Source organism: Microcaecilia unicolor, chromosome 2 (genome assembly GCF_901765095.1).
Source record: "Microcaecilia unicolor chromosome 2, aMicUni1.1, whole genome shotgun sequence".
Taxonomy (NCBI): domain Eukaryota; kingdom Metazoa; phylum Chordata; class Amphibia; order Gymnophiona; family Siphonopidae; genus Microcaecilia; species Microcaecilia unicolor.
This window is the reverse complement of record NC_044032.1, coordinates 505,753,816-505,773,240: the sequence shown is the minus strand read 5'-3', so window position 1 is coordinate 505,773,240 and position 19,425 is coordinate 505,753,816. Positions and strand designations below refer to the sequence as shown.

Sequence of the window (19,425 nt, the reverse complement as noted above, 5' to 3'; positions counted from 1 at the left end):
TAAATTTGTTCTTATTGGTATGGCTAATATAATAATAATAATTATTATTATTATTACATTTGTACCCCGCGCTTTCCCACTCAAAGAAGGTTCAATGCGGCTTACATAGTAATAGGGATTACAGGACATTGATGAGAAAATAAAAGTTAAATATAACAGAATAACAAAAGTGATAGGTAGGTAATTGGATTAATACAATTTATTTATGTTTGTTTGAATGAAATGTCTATTTTATTTTATTTTTTGAAATGATTGCAGTATCTTACTTTGGGGTCCTTTTACTAAATAAAGTGCGCTGAAAAATGGCCTGTGCTGGTGTAGACGCGTGTATATTGGATGTGCACAGGCCCATTTTTCAGCACACCTGCAAAAAAGGTGGGGGGTTTTGGCTGAAAATGGACATATGGCAAAATAAAAATCAGCGCGTGTCCATTTTGGGCCTGAGACCTTACTGCCACCCATTTACTTAGCAGTAAGGTCTCACACATTAACCGGGTGGTAATCATCAGCATGCGTACACTACCTATTACTGCCTGGTTAGTGCCATGTGCCAGAACATTTTCAGCACATGTAAAAAATGAAATTACCGCTCAGGCCCCTCGACAGCCGGGCGGTAGTTCCGAATTGGCTCACATTGGGTGCACGTAAGAACCTACATGGCTTAGTAAAAGGGCCACTAAGAATTTTTATTTGTCTCTAAGATTACTTTACTTTGCTGTAGTTATTTTACCATTATTGAAGATTCTGATGGTAACTTTGTTTTTGTTTTTTTTATCTTTTTTAAACAAAATTTATTTTGATAGTATTATTCATGTATATGTAGTTTTTAATTTTGTATGTTTTTATTGGATATTTATTGACCCCTGAAACAGGCATTTCCCGAAACTTGATGAAGTTGGGTCCTTATTCAATAAACATATTTGTATGCAACTAGTTGATCCTCTTTCTTTGGACCACCTTCGCTTGTGTTGAGTTGCTAGTTAATTCTGTGGAGGCTATACTCCACAGACGTTTTGTCTTGGGAAGGAGAGGAGAACAGAGAATGCTTCAGGCTGCTACCCAGAAGTTAAATGGGTGTTGGTCAATATTCAGTGCCAGCGCTCTCACAGTTAAACAACCAAAGTTAGATCAGATTTTTGTGCAGGTACCCACATAACTCCAGGCTCCTCTCTGATTCTGCTCTCAGAAGGCCCCTCTACTGCCCAGTTTTGACATGGCCACTTAGTGCTGATATTCAGTAGCACTATCCAGTTGCTGGGATTATGATGATTACTGAATATCAATAATCATCATAATCCCGGCACTGCAACAATCTTCAAAGTACAATCTCTAATATACAATATCTCAATTTTAGTGTCTTACTTCACTTACAATGTCAGACCACTTGAAATGTGTTGACACTGGTGACCTTCCCTGACACAGTGTGGTTGGTCCGCTAATTTCAGAGATAAATGTTGTTAAGTTTTTTATGCTCCACAGTTTTATAAGTGAATTTGAAATTAACACATATGAAGCAGTGGCGGTAATTGCTCCCCACCACATGGCCACATGGTAAGTTACCTTATCATATGGGCATTTGAGGCGGGGGACTTTTTACCCCCTGTGGAAAAAAGCGAATCTTGCACTTATCAGTGGTGCGCCCACACTACCATAGGCCACTTTTTGATACACCTTTGTAAAAGGGCCCCTTATATACCATTTAACATCACCTGTGAAGATATAATTGTTTATGCTACAGCTGCCACCAGTAGGGAGGAGAGGCACAAGTTGGAAGATTTGCCTAGGGTGTCCAATATCCTTGCATCTGACCTAAGGGCAATTGATTGTACCCATGCAAGCTTGCATCATTAAAGGAGCCATGAAGTCATCTATAAGAACTATAAAGTAGTATCAATCTAAACATCCTTGCCTGCTCTTGTTATTACTAAAGATAGATGTGAATGACTTTTATATTTAAAAACAGCTAATTAGGCTTATGTACAGTATAGAGAAATGAGGTAATTAATGTATTCCTTGACTTGAAGGGGGATGTACAATTCATTGCACACCTAAAAAGGATATGCTCTAGGAATTAATTGTAAAATCTACTTGCTGACAGGCCCAAATAGCTATTCTATTCCAGAGCTAGAAGGAGTGAATGGAACTCACAGTGCTAATGCATAGTAATCAGAGCTCAGCACTTACTGGATTTTATATACATTAAAACTGTAGTTTGGTTTTAATGATTCACAGTTGTATGTTGGAACCTTTATCCTACTGTTATACTCACCCTGTTAATCAATGAAACCAATACTGTGAAATTCTGTTGTTGTTGTTTTTTGTAATTACATTTGCATAAAAAACTTAAGAAACAAAATTTGAAGTGGGACTTTTTTTTAGCAATACAAAAGTTCATTTTTCACATGAAAAGGAAGTGAAAAATCACTTTAATATAAAAGTTATGACTATAACGACAATAATATTAATGTACCACCATAGCACTTACTTGAGAATTCTGAATTTGTATTAATTCCAAGTCTAAGACTCTCTAATTCTTTTTACCCTATTTTTTATTGATTTGTTTTAGGTCCCCCTGTAAACCGAAAATTGAAACCAAGCTTTTTGGTTAAAAGCATAGGTTGGTACCACCATTCCTTCTATACCGCAAGCCTTCTCACAGATATTCTGTAAATTTAAAACCTTTCTTCATCATCTGCTGAAGGGAAGAGTGGATGTTCATTTTGTCTTCTAATTTTGTTTTCATGATATAGTTGCTTCAATAAAGCAAGACTCATGCCAGACAGTATGCAAAAGCACTTATCTGGGTAGAAGGAGAAAGTGAATGGGAATGGGATTTGATATAAAGCCTTTCTGTAGTTACACTCAAGGCGGTTTACATATGTACCTGGGGCCATGAAGGGTTATGGGGTCCTTTTACTAAGCCACAGTAAACACAAATGCGTGCTTCCCTGAGGTTAAAAAGCTCTATCGCAGGGCATGCTCAGACGTCCTGTGGTAGTTTTTGCATGGGGGTGTGTTTGGGGACTGAAGGTGGGCACGGCTATAGCATGTGGGAATTGTCGCAAGCTAACTGATTAGCATTATATAGCATGGGAATCCATATACATGACCAGTTTCTCATACATCTACACGCAGCTATGGAACGCGCTACCGAAGACCATAAAAACAATGCAAGACCTAACCACCTTCCGAAGGCTACTGAAAACAGATCTTTTCAAGAAGGCATACCATAAACATCCATCCTAAATACCAAATAATAACATTATACGCAATCTATACAAAACTGAAATTTTATCGCATGACTGCTTAACCACTTTGCTAACAATGATCAAGTACTACCACTTTAACCTTATGTCGAATAGGGTCTCTCTATAGTCAATGACCTAATGAATGTTACAACCCAATTTACTACCCAGGAACATCATGCAATACCATAATGTATTTCCCTTTAACATATATGTATGCACATGATATATCTATATACCACGATCTGTTCCATATATACCATATTCCATGTATGTTACCATGTATGTATGTACCTTAATGCAATACCATTGTAATTCTGTTACCCGGAAATAGCACCCGCCATTACGGCAAATGTAAGCCACATTGAGCCTGCAAATTGGTGGGAAAATGTGGGATACAAATGCTACAAATAAATAAATAAATAAATAAAATACTGCCTAGAAATTGGTGTAGTTAAGGACTTACATGTTAATGGCCACACCTTAATGGGAAACTTAGCGCATGACCATTATTGCAAAAATGAAAAATGCAGCTATATTACAGTCACACTAAAAATGGCCTCAGTACACAGGAAACCCAGGCGCTAGTCATAGCACAGGCCACTATTTAGCACAGCTTAGTAAAAGGGTCCCTACATTATTTGTCCAGAGTCAGAAGGAGCTACAGTGGGAATCAAACCTGGTTCAATTAGGCTACTCCTCTGCTTCAAAAATTGAAGTGAGATTTGAATCTAGTCCCTTGGTTCCCAGTCCACTGCACTAACTACTAGGCCACTCCTCAGACTTGCTACCCAGATAAGTGCTACTGATCAGGACTAACCAACCATTTTCAGTGGCATTATCCAAATAATGCCACTGTAAATTATCACTAACTGTCCTGGTGCTATCCAGATAGTGGCAGTGAATGTCACTGTTATCCAGATATTCAGCGTCAATATCCAGATAGAGGCTGGCACTGAATATCCTGGAATGTACTTAAATTCTGCAAATAGTGTTTAATAGAAAGGCCAACAGCAGAGTTTAAATATTGACTGATATGATATGACATAGTGCTTACATCCCGCTAAATTCCAAACCAGTGGTGATTCAAAGCGGGTTATAGACTAATCAAATATTAAGCCAGGAAACAAAGAAAGCTAATAATTTCTACAGAATTCTGGCATAATATTTCCTAAATGAATATGTTTAAAACTTCTTATGAAAAGCAGTGTCAAGGTAACAGAACACAGGTAGATTGTAAGCTCTGTCGAACAGGGACTTTCTTTTTTGGTCGCCAGAAAAAATGGACCAAGTAAAGTCGGCCAAGTGCTCGTCAGGGATGCCCTTCTTTTTTCCATTATCGGCCGAAGACGCCCATGTGTTAAGCACGGCCCAGTCCCACCTTCGCTATGCTTCCGACATGGCCCCGGGAACTTTGGTCGTCCCCGTGACGGAAAGCAGTTGAGGACACCCAAAATCGGCTTTCGATTATACCAATTTGGGCGACCCTGGGAGAAGGACGCCCATCTCTCGATTTGTGTTGGAAGATGGGCGCCCTTCTCTTTCGAAAATAAGCCTGTAGGCTTCCCAAGGTAGATTACAACAGCAGTTAAGATGAACCCATCAGGAAAGAGGATATCCTCACTGAAATGTGGCCATATGTATTGTATAGAACAATGCAGAAAAATGAGCACAAAATACAGAGTTTATAACTGCTGTTTCTACCAACTACAATCATTTTAAGCTGTTTTATTATTTCATGATATTTATATCTACATATGGGAAGCTTTCAAATAAATTAAAAGCTGTCAAATAAGTTAAAAAAAAAAAATATATATATATATATTTTTTTTTTTACATAGTAACATAGTAGATGATGGCAGAAAAAGACCTGCATGGTCCATCCAGTCTGCCCAACAAGATATACTCATATGTGTATACCTTACCTTGATTTGTACCTGCCTTTTCAGGGCACAGACCGTACAAGTCTGCCCAGCAGTATTTCCCGCCTCCCAACCACCAGTCCCGCCTCCCATCACCGGCTCTGGCACAGACCTTATAAGTCTGCCCTCCACTATCCTCGCCTCCCAACCCCTCTTCCCCCACCTGCTCTGCCACCCAATTTCGGCAGAGAACACCAATTTACATATCTCAAGAGGTTGCCAGAAACTCTAGCACTGGTCTTGGTCAGAGTGTACTGAAATACTGAGCATTTCTAAAACTGCCCCGGGATCCTGCAGTTAGTTATTGCTTGTGGTTACTAGCTGACTCCATGTCTTGCTCAGCCTCCTACAAGGAAAAATCATCTCTGATGTTTAAAGATGTATAAAATTTCTACAAGCACAATATTGTGATAACCATGTGCAAAAATGTGTAACAAAGAATAAACCTAGACATCAGAAAATGTTCACACATCTCTTTGTTTTCAATATTTCAAGCAGACACAACAAAAGTGAATGAACTTAAGGTAAGACACTCTTTTCATATAGATATGCAGTTCTAGTTAAATAGATAATGACCTAATCATATTTCCACTATGAAAGTTGTTTAGCAGTTTCATCTTGCAGTATTACCACTATCATCATTTCTTACCTTACAAAGGACTCCTTTTACCAAGCTGCAATGAGCATTAGCATGTGCTTCCTGCAGCTTAAAAGGGCTTACCGCAGGACACACTGAGGCATCCTGCGGTAAGTTCTGAATCTGCATGCGCAAACCTCGCACAAAAAGAAGTTTTCATTTTTCTAGGAGAGGGCATGTCTGTGGGCGGTGAGTGGGTAGTTCTGCGCTAATCAGCACACCTACATTGCCACTTGTTAACTAATTAGTGTGGGATTAATGCATGAGCCTTTACTGTCTACAAAATAGGTGGTGGTAAGGGCTCACCTGCAAATTTTTGGTAATGGCCACATGCTAATGACAACATTAGCGCAAGGCTATTAATTCAGAAAATGGAAATTTGGTTGTTTTTTTTCAGTGGTAAAAACGGCCTTAGCATGTAGAAAAGACCTGAGTAAGGGCTCGCTAAGGCCACTTTCAACCTTAGCCTTGTAAAAGGACCCCAAAATAAGTTGCATATCCTGTAGAATGATGTCTGTTTATTTATTGTTCTTAAAGATCTAGAGAGGACGTTTCAGTGGCAGGCTAGCTGCATAATTTTAAACATACGAAATCCATTTAAAATTATGCAGATTTGCAGCAGCATTACATATTCAAATGTCACAGCTGAAAATTCATATATATCTTTAATTGGATTTCCTGTTTAAAGTTGTATCTGGTATTTCTGCATTCAGAGTTGAATGCATAAGTTGTCAGTTCGGCAGTTGAATTTCACTGATGTATAAATCACTTTTAACATTGTCCTTAGCATCTTTTTTTTTTTTTTTAATGCAAAACTTTGACCATTTAGGGGATTGTTTACTAAAGGTCAGCATGTGCTGTAAGACTCATTTTATTCCTATGGGCCCTGCTGCTGATAGCATACTCTACACCATTAGCATGCACTAGTCATTACTAAATAACCCCTTTAATGCTTTAAATGGCAATTCAATAGATTCGGCTCTCATAAATGTACAGAATAATGATATGTGTATCTATGCATAAAAATACACATTGATGGCAGCATTCTGCTTAAGTGCTATTCTGTAAATACCTGCTTAATTTACGTAGCGGGTACTTGCAAGGTGGTATACTCAGGGAAGGAGCATGGGTGAGACATAGGCAGGGCACCCATTCCATAGAAAACTTACAGAATACTGTGTCCTTGCCGCATTTAGGTGCCCACACTTACACCAGCAACATAGCCTGTAAAAGTGTACATGCTTACTACTGTTCCCTCTAAAATGAGCTAGAATCCTCCAGCTACAGTTCTGTCAGTGGGGGGCGCTGTTTCACTGTCACATCTTCAATAGTAAGAGGCAGGCAAAGCTCTGTCAGACTCCATGGAACCTGCCTGTCCCTAGCAATTGAAAACAATATTAAAGCATCTCTCCCTACTGCTAACAATACCCAATCTGCTTAGAGGGAACAGTGGTGCCTACAAATTGGAAGCACCAATACAGGGTTATAAAGTATTCTATAATGGAACCTAGGTGCCTAGGTTCTATTATAGAACAGGCGCCTACTCCACGGACTCGAAGTACACAAGATCATTCACGCAGATGCCCCACTGTACATGTTTAACCTTGTGGACTTACCGCCCAGAAATGCCAAGAGATCAGCCCGCAAATTCCTCAATCTGAACTTCTCCAGTTGTAAAGGATTTAAATAAAAGCAGGCATACGCCACTACCTTCTCCTACAGAAGTACACAGATATGGAATGGGTTACCCCCAGCCCTAAAAACTATGGACAATCTAAGCAACTTTCGCAAATCTCTGAAGACACATCTCTTTAATAGAGCCTACAAAAAGACCCCTTAAAGACACAAATCACCTCCTAAACTATCCTATTCTAACACCATCTTCTCTAACTCCTCATCCACCTTCTGCTTACTTTTGATTGTATCCAATATCCTGTCATGACTCTGTCATAACAACACTCTGTAAGCCACATTGAGCCTGCAAATAGGTGGGAAAATGTGGGGTACAAATGTAACAATAATAATAATAAATGGAAGTACACTGTTACAGAATTTTCCCCTTAATGGCCAAAGATATACATTCATCCTCTGTAGATGTTGTTAAAAAATAATTATGCAGTCAGCACTAAAGCAGATCACATAGCTCAGTGGCCTTCACTCATTTTTAAGTGGGGGCCACTTTGGATCCAAATGAGCAGAAGGAGAGCCACCAAATATTTTCCTATGTGAAACCATGACCCTGCTGACCAGTGTGTGTCAATGACATCCACTCCACCAGCCTGTCTTCAAACCTTTTATTGGGCGTATCCTCAAGGTGATGGGCATTTCCAAATACATTCTCTTCATCTATTGAGAAATGCTTTGTCCTTTAAACACTTGACTCTTCCCCTCATCCGCTTTCCCCTTTCTTTCATGATCTCCGAGCCTCGCATTGAACAACACTGACATAGCTGCTTTTAGATCTCAACATATTGATGTTAAATGACCCTCTCTTAGGACAGTTATCCAAAAAGAAGATTGAATTTAAATATACAATAGATCTTCATGGTTTAGAGTTCCAGTTCCTAAACTAAACTATCAGTTAAATTGTTTGAAGGTGGTAAACTGATTTCAAACAGGCTGAATCAACTAGTAAAAAAAGGAGGAAGCATTCAGGAGAGAACTTACAGCATGCCTTAGTTTCAAATATCTGTGAACACACTAAGTATTTTCTGATGCCAAATATTGAAATTTTAAAGTCTTTTTAGTGTCAAAAACCATAACTTACTGTATTTTATTCCAGAACCCTTTACCTCCTCCCAGGTAAGGCAAACTTATATAAAATAAGAATGTACCATCTGAGATTTATCATTGTAAAAATTTCTTCTACCCTATTACAAATTATTGATATAGTTAAATATAATGCAATGTCATTTAAGGAGGCAGTTATCAAGGTGTGATAAAAGTCAGGCTTATACCACACCTTAATGTACCACGGGAATCACAAACCAGCATAGGTCAGTACAGCAGGTTACTGACTCCCATGGTATATGAGTAAAGCTGCTTGTGAACAACTTCACAAGCAGCATTATTCTACCATCCTGAGAGCATCTGGCCGCAAAGCATCTGGTATATCAAAGGGGCCCTCTGAGCTGTCTCATCCCCCCCCCCCATCAAGAACCCCCCAATCCGGTCCCCCCAGCAGAATTCTTCCCTTAAAGATATTCCATAATCAAGTCCCTTCCCCCCAAAACATGCCTCTCTGGGTCTACTTTCACTCATCCCTGATGATCCAGTGTGTCCTGGGACAGGAGCATTCCCCAGTCGCTCCTGCTGTTGCTAGTGCTGGCTTCAAAATGGTAGCAGCAACCCCTAGATGTAGTCTCATGGTGCTACAGATGGGATCAAGTTACTTTAATGACCTCTAGGGGTCACCGGTATCATTTTGAAGCCAGTGCCAGCGAGGACATCAGTGACTGGGGATTGTTCCATCCCCAGGACCCACTGGACTACTCAGGATGAGTGAAGGTAGACCCAAGAGGGCCAGGGGGGATGCCAGGGGGGACTGATCTGGGATCTATTTGAGAGTGGGTTCTATGGGGTGAGGGTCTTTTGAGAGGATCTGATTAAGGGGAGTCATGATCTGGGAATGGGACAGCAAAATGGTCCCTTTTAAGATGCTAGCCTGGAGCATCTTTGTGGCTTGATGCTCAAAGATTTGATAAACAGGCTTATTTTTGAAAGAGAAGGGCGCCCATCTTCCGACACAAATCGGGAGATGGGTGTCCTTCTCCTAAGGTTGTCCAAATCGGCATAATCGAAAGCCGGGGACAACCAAAGTTCACAGGGGCGTGTCAGCACCGTAGTGAAGGCAGGACTGGGGCGTGATTAAGAGATGGGCGTCCTCGGCCAATAATGGAAAAAAGAAGGGCGTCCCTGACGAGCACTTGGCCGACTTTACTTGGTCCATTTTTTCTTGCGACCAAGCCTCAAAAAGGTGCCCAAACTGACCAGATGACCACCAGAGGGAACCGGGGATGACCTACCCTTACTCCCCCAGTGGTGAGCAACCCCCTCCCACCCTATAAAAATATTTTTTTTTAAATTTTGCCAGCTTCAACATACCCAGCTCCATCACAGCAGTATGCAGGTCCCTGGAGCAGTTTTAGTGGGTGCAGTGCACTTCAGGCAGGCGGACCCAGGCCCATCCCCCCTACCTGTTACACTTGTGCTGGTAAATGTGAGCCCTCCAAAACCCACCAGAAACCCACTGTACCCACATGTAGATCCCCCCTTTTCCCCTTAGGGCTATGGTAGTGGTGTACAGTTGTGGGGAGTGGGGTTGGGGGGGTTGGGGGGCTCAGCATCGAAGGTAAGGGAGCTATGCACCTGGGAACAATTGGTGAAGTCCACTGCAGTGCCCCCTAGGGTGCCCGGTTGGTGTCCTGGCATGTCAGGGGGACCAGTGCACTACGAATTCTGGCTCCTCCCACTACCAAAGAGCTTGGGTTTGGTCGTTTTTGAGATGGGCGTCCTCGGTTTCCATTATGGCCGAAAACCGGGGACAACCATCTCTAAGGTCGATCTAAATGTTGAGATTTGGGCATCCCCGACTGTATTATTGAAATGAAAGATGGACACCCATCTTGTTTCGATAATGCGGGTTTCCCCGCCCCTTCACGGGGCCATCCTGCGAGGACGCCCTCATGAAAACTTGGGCGCCCCATTCGATTATGCCCCTCAAAATGATCCTAGCTGGTTGCTGGTGTTACTTTTCAGGTAATACCACAGTTTTTCACCACAAGCTGTGTTATTATATTTACATACTAATGAGCAGTTTTATATGCATTTGTATCTCATTAGTATGTAACCCACAGCAACTTATAATACTCCAGGTTATGGTAATGCAACTTATGCTAGTGCCTTTTATCACATATTAAGGGGCAAATAATGTATGTTACAGCCAAAACACAGCTTGATAACTACTCCCTTAATGTTTAGACACAGACCTCCAGATTCTATATAGAGTGACCGAAATTGCCAAATGAGGAGCCTTTTATAAAATACATATAAGGACGTGCAGAAATGCTTGTGTATTTGCCAGCACATATAGCAGGAACAGCCATTCTGTAAATATAAAAAATGCACAAAAGGAATGGTAGCAACTCAGCAGCTCCATGTAGACATGTCGACACTTATACTGTATATGGAAAATATGTAAAGTGCCTCCAATTAACTAGTGAAGTCACAATTTATTTTTGATTTGAAGACAGAAATGAAAAAACGGGGGATTAAAGAGAATTTTTTGCTTAGAGCCTTCGGTAAAGCCCTGGTTAAGACGAGCACTTTTATAAAATTTGTGCATGCCTCTTAGTTGGTGAAATCTCAGCAGTGAAATGTGTTTGAATGTACATATGATATTTTCCAATTGTAATATGGGAAATACATGTATAAAAAAGTTTTGGCCCACTTATACTATACACCCCCTTGAAATCTATATCATGGGGATATCGTTGGGATCTGTACATGCAGTCTTTGTTCTGTTTCTCACACTCAATTATTAACATATCCAGTTCTATGTATGAATTCACATTCCTATTCTACTCTGTTATTGGGTTGTCCATCCTTCACGAAAATATGCTTTAAAAGAATCTTAAATAGTTCATTTGGTTTTCAATCTAATAAGATTCGGAATGCAATTCCTGAGCAAATTCATGTTTTTTCTGGTTATCTTATGTTTTGAAAAGCTTTAAAAAACATACAAGTGAATAATGGCTCTATATTTGTATGTATAGATGTTTCTAAAATGACCTCTGTGGTAAGATTAGTACTCATAGAAATAGGCAGTGCAAAGGTACTAGGCATTAGACATCCTAGACAAGCCCAAAGTCTTGTCCCCCCTCCCCCAAAAGGTCAGGTCACACCTTTTCAGTAGCAGCTCAAGGCAAGTTACATTTAGGAACGGTAGGCATTTGTCTGTCACCCAATCTGAAGGGCCCTTTTACTAAGCCGCGTAAGCATCTACACGCACCCAACGTGCGCCAACATTGAGTTACCGCATGGCTACCATGTGGCTCTTGTGGTAATTTCATTTTTGGCGCACGTCTAATACACACGGCTGAAAAATAATTTTTATTTCCTGCTGCATGTATCGGACACGTGCCAAGTGACATTTGGTGCACGTAGGTCATTACCGACAGTTACCGTGTGAGACTTTGCCACTAGGTCAATGGCTGGCGGTAAGTTCTCAGACCCAAAATGGATGCCCAGCAATTTTCATTATGCCACACATCCATTTTCATCAAAAATAAAATAAGGCATTTTTTTTGCAGGTGCGATGAAAAATAATTCTGCGCATGACCAAAACATGCATCAACACTACCGCAGGCCATTTTTCAGTGCACCTTAGTAAAAGTACTCCTAAATTTGTACCTGAGGCAACACAAGGTTATAAGACCTGCACAAGATCAGAAGGAGTAGCAGTAGGATCTAACTTTCAGGTCCCTTGCTCCTCCATTCCCCCCTCCCCCACCCCCCCCACACACACACACATACAGTGGGGGAAATAAGTATTTGATCCCTTGCTGATTTTGTAAGTTTGCCCACTGACAAAGACATGAGCAGCCCATAATTGAAGGGTAGGTTATTGGTAACAGTGAGAGATAGCACATCACAAATTAAATCCGGAAAATCACATTGTGGAAAGTATATGAATTTATTTGCATTCTGCAGAGGGAAATAAGTATTTGATCCCCCACCAACCAGTAAGAGATCTGGCCCCTACAGACCAGGTAGATGCTCCAAATCAACTCGTTACCTGCATGACAGACAGCTGTCGGCAATGGTCACCTGTATGAAAGACACCTGTCCACAGACTCAGTGAATCAGTCAGACTCTAACCTCTACAAAATGGCCAAGAGCAAGGAGCTGTCTAAGGATGTCAGGGACAAGATCATACACCTGCACAAGGCTGGAATGGGCTACAAAACCATCAGTAAGACGCTGGGCGAGAAGGAGACAACTGTTGGTGCCATAGTAAGAAAATGGAAGAAGTACAAAATGACTGTCAATCGACAAAGATCTGGGGCTCCACGCAAAATCTCACCTCGTGGGGTATCCTTGATCATGAGGAAGGTTAGAAATCAGCCTACAACTACAAGGGGGAAACTTGTCAATGATCTCAAGGCAGCTGGGACCACTGTCACCACGAAAACCATTGGTAACACATTACGACATAACGGATTGCAATCCTGCAGTGCCCGCAAGGTCCCCCTGCTCCGGAAGGCACATGTGACGGCCCGTCTGAAGTTTGCCAGTGAACACCTGGATGATGCCGAGAGTGATTGGGAGAAGGTGCTGTGGTCAGATGAGACAAAAATTGAGCTCTTTGGCATGAACTCAACTCGCCGTGTTTGGAGGAAGAGAAATGCTGCCTATGACCCAAAGAACACCGTCCCCACTGTCAAGCATGGAGGTGGAAATGTTATGTTTTGGGGGTGTTTCTCTGCTAAGGGCACAGGACTACTTCACCGCATCAATGGGAGAATGGATGGGGCCATGTACCGTACAATTCTGAGTGACAACCTCCTTCCCTCCGCCAGGGCCTTAAAAATGGGTCGTGGCTGGGTCTTCCAGCACGACAATGACCCAAAACATACAGCCAAGGCAACAAAGGAGTGGCTCAGGAAGAAGCACATTAGGGTCATGGAGTGGCCTAGCCAGTCACCAGACCTTAATCCCATTGAAAACGTATGGAGGGAGCTGAAGATGCGAGTTGCCAAGTGACAGCCCAGAACTCTTAATGATTTAGAGATGATCTGCAAAGAGGAGTGGACCAAAATTCCTCCTGACATGTGTGCAAACCTCATCATCAACTACAGAAGACGTCTGACCGCTGTGCTTGCCAACAAGGGTTTTGCCACCAAGTATTAGGTCTTGTTTGCCAGAGGGATTAAATACTTATTTCCCTCTGCAGAATGCAAATAAATTCATATACTTTCCACAATGTGATTTTCCGGATTTAATTTGTGATGTGCTATCTCTCACTGTTACCAATAACCTACCCTTCAATTATGGGCTGCTCATGTCTTTGTCAGTGGGCAAACTTACAAAATCAGCAAGGGATCAAATACTTATTTCCCCCACTGTATGCACACAATTTTGATATTTAAACTCAACAATGACGATCAATCCAACACTACCTCCCCCAGAACAATCCTGCTAAAACCCATAATTTGGCATCAGACTTTTAAATGTTGAGCCTTATTTTATTTATCAGTTTTAAAGATTGCCTTTCCCATTAAACTACAAGCAGTTTGCAACAAATATACAGTCACTTAAAATAGCAACCTTTCACACAATCAGTCATAGGCTATTTTAAATAGCAATGCTTTACATAATTATTGAAAGGCAAGCAAATCTATCATTTTAAGTTCAATTGGTATTTTGTTCCAGATGGCAAGGCCTATACATGAAAATGTGTTTTTCTTAACAATCATCCACTTAATACCATCTGGAATCTTTAAATGGGATAATTAAGAACATCACAAGGCCCAATCAGCAACACACTGCTGCACTCAAGAACTAAAACACAATAGGAGCATTCTATACAGAATTTTATAGAATATGAAAAGGGTTTTCAGTTCAGTTCTTTGACAAATGGGCAACCAGGGTTAGGCCTTAAAGACTGGCCAGATATGGTTATGTACTTTGATATTAGACAGAACATAAGCAGCATTATTCTTCAGAGACAGAAACCTCTGTAATTCACATTAAGGGGCCGTTTTACTAAAGCTCAGCATTCACTAATGGAATTAGCACATGCTAAATGCTAAGAAGCCCATAGGTATTAAATGGGGGTTTTTTTAGAATTTAGTGCATGCTAATTCCATTAGTGTGCTAGCTTCAATAAAAAGGCCCTAAGAAAACACTAAATACAGAACATTTTAAGTAAGATGTAATCAAAGTATGCACTACTGTAGTCAGCTGTTACTCTCCTAAATAAGGGTGATGGTAGTAGATGTTCCACATATCACCTAATTAATAGTAAAGCTGAATATTGCCAGCATTCATATTATAATTGATAACTGATACACTAATAATAGGTGCTAATGGAAGGAGGGGCTCCCAAAGAAACCAACCCCACAGCTCGTGAAAATACTCACCACGATGTCATATCTGGTTAGGCACTGGGTCCTTCCCGAAGCTGGCATCAAACATGGTTGGCTTCAGTCAATCAAATGTCTCCAGATGTGCCAACCTCTTTATGGATGTTAGGACTGCATGATTACATTCAATATCTATGTTCTCAGCAAGAGAGGTAGGAGATACTATACGAACAAATGTCTCTCTAGCAATCACTTAGACCACAAAAGAGAAATTAGAAGGAAAAAATATAAGGGAGATCATTATTATTAACAGAAAGTAATTAAGAATACTTGCAATTAGCGATTACATCTAGAATATATGTCCTTGTTCAATTTCAACTTCAAAATCAGACAGTGCTTTTCTTAGAATCCAGAAATACTCTCAATTGTTCAGGAAGGATAAAAGATATATCTAGTACCAGAGTACATTTAGATTTATTATTTATAACCCACCATTATCCAGGGCAAGGTACAAAATATACTGAGCAAAACATTTACATGGGTATCTCAGTTGGAATGTGGCACCAAGATTCTTAGTTTCTTGGCTCATCATTAGAAAGGCTTTACACCATTCCTATGCAGCTTTAGCTACATCTGGAAAAATCTAGATCTTTTGATCTATAAATAACTTTTGGGAATTTCTAAAATATAAACATAGGAAACCTTTCAGATCTTATTCAAATATGAATAAAACAAAATACAAAACAGGGTATCTATATTCCAATATAGCTGTAAAACGTGCTACTGCATAGTATATCAATCACAACTATACACAATTCCAAACCTTTATTGTATCCAAATATCTAAACATAGTCTTACACAATACATAAAAATTAAAACCTATAAATTACTACATCCACACACTGCAATCTCACCACTCATAACACCACTCATCATTCTTTCATGGATTCCACTAACACATATTCCTAACAACACCATATATACATTATAATTTATCATGTAATATATGACAAGGCTGGTAACAAGACAAAGGAATTTATGATAGTTTATCTCGGCAATTCTCCAGCCTGAAACAACTGCAGTCATCAACAGATTGGCTGAAATGCTGTCGGTGCATCAGCAGTTCATCAGCAGTTCTCCATTCAATTGAAAATTTTACAGACCCTCTGAGAGTCCCACTGCAGATATGGTGAACTCCAGACATTAAATAGTTTCATGCATAAAAGACATCAAATATACACTTCTGCCGATAATGTCCTTTTGTTGCCAGCACCAAGTCCCTAAGGGTATGACCATTGTCGCACCTACTTGCAGAAGCGGAGACTGAACTAGACATGGTGGCAGATTGAGCTCCGGCAGGGAAAGAGAAACTTCCAGACTGAACTGCAAAGACTCCCTCATCAGCTGCAGGATCTAAGCACTCACCGCTGATTTTTCTTTCTGGTGTCCTGATGGTGTAAGAGTTGATCTACTACTGCTGGAGCTATGTGGAAGTCGGGGTCGAAGAGTGATACAAACAGCATTTCAAAACAAAATGGTAACATCAAACAGCTAGCTCAAGCAGTAGATGCTCACAGGAAAATGGTTGCCATCTCAACTCCTCCTCCAGATGGCTCATTTCTGATGGAAACAAAATTGCTGCTTAGCAGCAGAATATACCTGCCTGTTATTCTGATTTCTGTGGAATAAAATGGCTAGGAGGAAAGAGAACTTCCTATCCAGTGGTTGCAAACAAAAATCAGATGTCAATACTCTCCTTTGTGACTCATCTCTTTGATAAGGCATACCACAAAGATAAACAAATGTGAACGACACCTGCCTGCTATATTACTATCAGGTTTTTCTCTTCTTCTTTTCATTGTCATGTTACCCAAGATTCTTCTGTAACACTAAATACCTATTTTACAATGTATTTCCACTATTCATGATGTATTGTAAGCCACATTGAGCCTGCAAAGAGGTGGGAAAATTGTTGGATTATTTGTAGTAAATAATTAGCAGATTTTAGTACACACAGCTTCAGCTTTAGAAATGTTAATTTCTTTCTTCATCTCTCTCTCATTCACCCCTGAATAATTCACTGCTGAGTCACTTTAAAGTTGAAGTAACAAAACATCTGTTTACTCACAGTTTGTAGTTAGATTATAATCAGACAGGCTTATATATACATATTACTATACATTTGTATTATCAGCTCCTTCCATGTGCTTAGATGGTAATGGATGCTCACACCACCATAGATCCTCTCAGGTTAGGAGAGATCATGAGCTCCATGTGCTGCATGTGCTGCATCTAACCCCCACAGGAAGTTGCATAGCTGTGTGACCTCTCTAAGTAATTCACATCAGAGGTCACAGAGTAATCACAGAGAAATAATAGGTGACAGTCAATGCATGTAAAATACAATTACATTCCAACAAACCCCTTCTCATGCATAACTGTCATGCAATTATTTATTCATACAAAGTCCAAGCTTTATACGCAGATTCACAAAATGTTCTCTGGGTAACGGTTTGGTCATGATGTCAGCTGTCATCTCACTGGTGTGACAATAGTGTAGACTGATGACCCCTTCTTTCGCCAACTCTCGCACGTTGTGGTATTTCGTTGCGATGTGCTTGGTGCGTGACTGAACCTTGTCATTCTGTGACAGTCGGATGCAGCTCTGATTATCTTCCATTATCTGGATTGGTCTCTGTTCAGCTATTCCGAAATCCAGCAAAAGTTTTTCAATCCACATCAGTTCTCTGCACGCTTCCGATACGGCCACGTATTCAGCTTCTGTAGAAGACAAACTCACAATACTTTGTTTATGACTGGCCCATGAAATTTGTACATTTCCATACATAAACACATATCCACTTGTGGATTTATAATCAGAATGATCCCCTGCCCAATCTGAATCACAGTAACATATTAGTTTTGGATTACTATTGGCTGAAATCTTTAATTTACAATCAATGGTACCCTTTAAATACCTTACCATCCTTTTAACTGCAGTCCAATCTGATTTGGTAGGTGAGCTGACCCTTCTGCTCAAAATTCCTACTGCATTTGCTATATCAGCCCTGTATGTGGTAGCTAGATATAAAAGCTTACCTATGGCTGATCTATATTGGATGTTATCTGGTAAAGGTTCTCTTACTGTTTCATCCTTCAGAAAATCAGTGATCATGGGAGTGCTTACAACTTGGGCATCTTGCATACCTAAACTTTCAATAAGCTCATTTATTTTCTGCTTCTGGCTTAGAAGATAAGAACCATCATTTTGTTTCTCAATTTCTATACCAAGATAGTATGACACATTACCAAGTTCTTTTATCTCAACATTCTGGTTTAAACACTTTACAATGTCCTTGTACTCTTGCTCACTTTTGCTTGCAATGAGCAGATCATCAACAAAAGCTAAAATGTATGCATATTGTCCATTTGTGCACCTAGTGTACAAGCATTTATCTGCTTCACCTTGTTTAAATCCTAAATTTGTCAATATTTCATGCAATTTTTCATTCCAACATTTTGCACTTTGCTTTAATCCATAAAGACCTTTGTTTAATTTACACACTAGCTGTCTTTGTTTTGTATTTATGAAACCTGTTGGTTGTTCCATGTACAAGTCTTCAGTTATATCTCCGTGAAGAAACGCTGTTTTCACATCAATGTGGTTGACTTGCATGCCTTTTGAGACTGCAATGCTCAGAAGTGTTCTGATTGTCGTGTGTTTCACTACAGGTGCAAACACTTCATCAAAATCTTCTCCATATTTTTGAAGATATCCCTTTGCGACTAATCTGGCTTTATACCTTTCCACTTTTCCTTGTGCATTCCTTTTTAACTTGAATACCCATTTGCATCCTATAGCTTTCTTGCCAGGAGGTAATCCTTTCTGTGTCTGTTTCCTCTGCCTGTTCCTCGTTAGATACAGGTGAGTTGCTTTCAGACATCTGCCTTGGTATGGCATTTATATACACTGGCATGTCTATTATGGTTCTAGTTTCATATTCTGGATGATAAGGCTCATCTGGGATAATCCAGCCTTTATCAACCCTTTTGTTTTCATCAAAATATGTAACATGTCTTATGCCAACAATGCCAGTTTTCAGATTCAAAATTCTATATCCTTTGTGTCCTGGAGCATAGCCAACTAAAATGCCCCTTTCTGTTGTGGAATCCAGCTTATGCCTTCTTTGCTTTGGTACATGAGCATATGCTGTACTTCCAAATGTTCTTATGTGTGACAGGTTTGGCTTCCTACCATGCCATGTCTCATGTGGTGTGCGCTCAGCGCCTTTAGTTGGCATTCTGTTTTGTAGGTACACTGCTGTGAGAATGGCTTCCCCCCATAGTCTTTTAGGGAGATTGCTATCTGACAGCATACATCTGGTCATTTCCACAAGTGACCTAAATTTTCTCTCTGCAACAGAATTTTGCTCTGGTGTATAAGCTACTGTTGTGATATGTTGAATGCCTTCCTGTTCTAGAAATGTGCGCATGCTTTGTGAAGTGAACTCACCACCATTGTCGGTCTGAAGAAC

General features: G+C 40.3%; 1 protein-coding gene across 2 annotated transcripts in view; it reads left to right on the top strand.

The window, feature by feature from the left end:
- Positions 1–19,425, top strand: part of CLNK (cytokine dependent hematopoietic cell linker) — a 194,198-nt gene that overhangs the window by 119,824 nt on the left and 54,949 nt on the right. The window contains exons 9-11 of one of the 2 annotated variants that reach the window (XM_030192602.1): positions 2,567–2,617; positions 5,666–5,691; positions 8,587–8,606. In XM_030192602.1, the coding sequence (XP_030048462.1) occupies positions 2,567–2,617; positions 5,666–5,691; positions 8,587–8,606 (97 nt within the window). Of the gene's footprint in view, positions 1–2,566; positions 2,618–5,662; positions 5,692–8,586; positions 8,607–19,425 lie in introns of both variants that reach the window. The other variant, XM_030192601.1, reaches the window with a different exon arrangement.